The sequence below is a fragment of the Ustilaginoidea virens genome, chromosome 2 (assembly GCF_000687475.1).
Source record: "Ustilaginoidea virens chromosome 2, complete sequence".
Taxonomy (NCBI): Eukaryota; Fungi; Ascomycota; class Sordariomycetes; order Hypocreales; family Clavicipitaceae; genus Ustilaginoidea; species Ustilaginoidea virens.
Window position 1 is genome coordinate 6,539,500 of NC_057317.1, and position 1,647 is coordinate 6,541,146.

A 1,647-nucleotide genomic window follows, 5' to 3' on the forward strand; every position below is an offset into this window, starting at 1 on the left:
GCGAATACAGAATATCAGAAGTTATTACAATTAGCCGGCATTTGGCATATACGGCTAGGGCATATAGGTATTCAGCTACTTAAAAAAACCTATGCTAATACTCCTGGTCTACCTAATCTCGATAAGGTTAAGGATGCTGATTTTCGCTATTTGGCCTGTATTCAGGCTAAGAAGGTTAGAAGACCTTCTAAGGATGCGATACCTAATCCAGCTAAATGCCTGGATATTATAGAAGGTGATACTTTTGCTATATTACCCACACCATATAACAAACGACCTATTGCTCTTATATTAGTGGATAGAAAATCCCGATTCTGTTGGCTTTACTTACTACCTAATAGGGAAGGCACCAGGTATTTACAGCATTATAGGGCTTTATACAAAGCCTGCAGGTCAGATATGGTAAAACCCCTGTTGAGTTCCACTATGATGGTGGTAATGAAATTAATAAAATGCTTAACAATTGGCTTGCCCTATAAGGTATAAAGTTTGATACCTCCAGTCCTTATATACACGAATAAAACGGCCTAGCTGAACGTTCTATAAGGGTTATAGCTGATAGATTACGTGCCACTATGACCTGGTTAAGGTTGCCTTCTAACTTTTGGTCCGCCGTAATTACTAGCGTTGTTATGCTGGTAAATATTACGGCAGTTACTAATAGACCTTCCAGCCCTTATTTGGAGCTATTAAAAGACTATGACTAAATAACCCCTAAGCACTATCCTGATCTTATTAACCTTAGGGCTATTGGAGCTGCTATTGATGTGCTTATACCACACGAAAAGCGTGTAAAAAGCCGCAAATTAGCGCCCCGAACCGAGCCTGGTAGGCTCCTTGCTACTCTAGGTAATAATACATACCTAGTTTACCTTCTAAAAAAGAAGGTTGTCACTAAAACAACCTTTATTACCTTCATCCACCAAAATGAAGGTATAGGCCCTATATCAAGTGGCCTAGAAGGAGACTTTCACAGAGGGCAAAATACAGGTTCAGAGGGGGTATCTAGCAGTAAAGAACCTGCTATTTTACCGGATGACCTAGAAAGCATCCCTGACCCTACTAACATTACTAATAATAATGTTATGCTGGATGACCTAGAAAGCATCCCTGACCCTACTAATCTTACTAATATTAATAATAATAATGTTATACTGGATGACCTTAAAAGCGTCCCCGGTATTATTAATATTAATACCACTCCTATAGTTCAGTCCCCGGCTACTGCAAAGAATGATCTTATAGATATCTTTACTAGCCTTAACCCTACCGACCTTGCTGACCTTACTGGCCCTACCAGCCCTGCTGGCCCTACGGGCCCTACTAATCCTACGAGCCCTACCAACCCTACTGGCCTTACCGACTTATTCCCTTAGGAAGGTAATACTTTACACCATCTGATATGGGATTCCTGCTATGCAGCTAAGCGTAAGCTAGCTAAAAAGGCCCCTGATGGTACGCCTAATAGCTGGAAGGATGTGCTATAATGCCCTGAAAAAGAAAAAGACCTTTGGATAAAGGCACTATTTAAGGAATTCGAGTAGCTTTGAGATACTAAAGTCTTCCAATTTATTCCTAAGTCTAGTATTCCTATTGATAGGAAAATTATACGCAATAGGCCTGTTTTTCGGATTAAAAAGGATATCA

General features: G+C 40.1%; 1 protein-coding gene across 1 annotated transcript; it reads left to right on the top strand.

Annotated features, from left to right (window-relative positions):
- Positions 1-575: 575 nt before the first annotated feature.
- UV8b_03325 (uncharacterized protein) lies at positions 576-1,376 on the top strand (the record flags this gene model as incomplete). Its single annotated transcript, XM_043140823.1, has 3 exons — positions 576-638; positions 720-849; positions 1,210-1,376. 3 exons carry the CDS (start codon positions 576-578, stop codon positions 1,374-1,376), a joined length of 360 nt encoding a protein of 119 aa, XP_042996757.1.
- Positions 1,377-1,647: the final 271 nt, after the last annotated feature.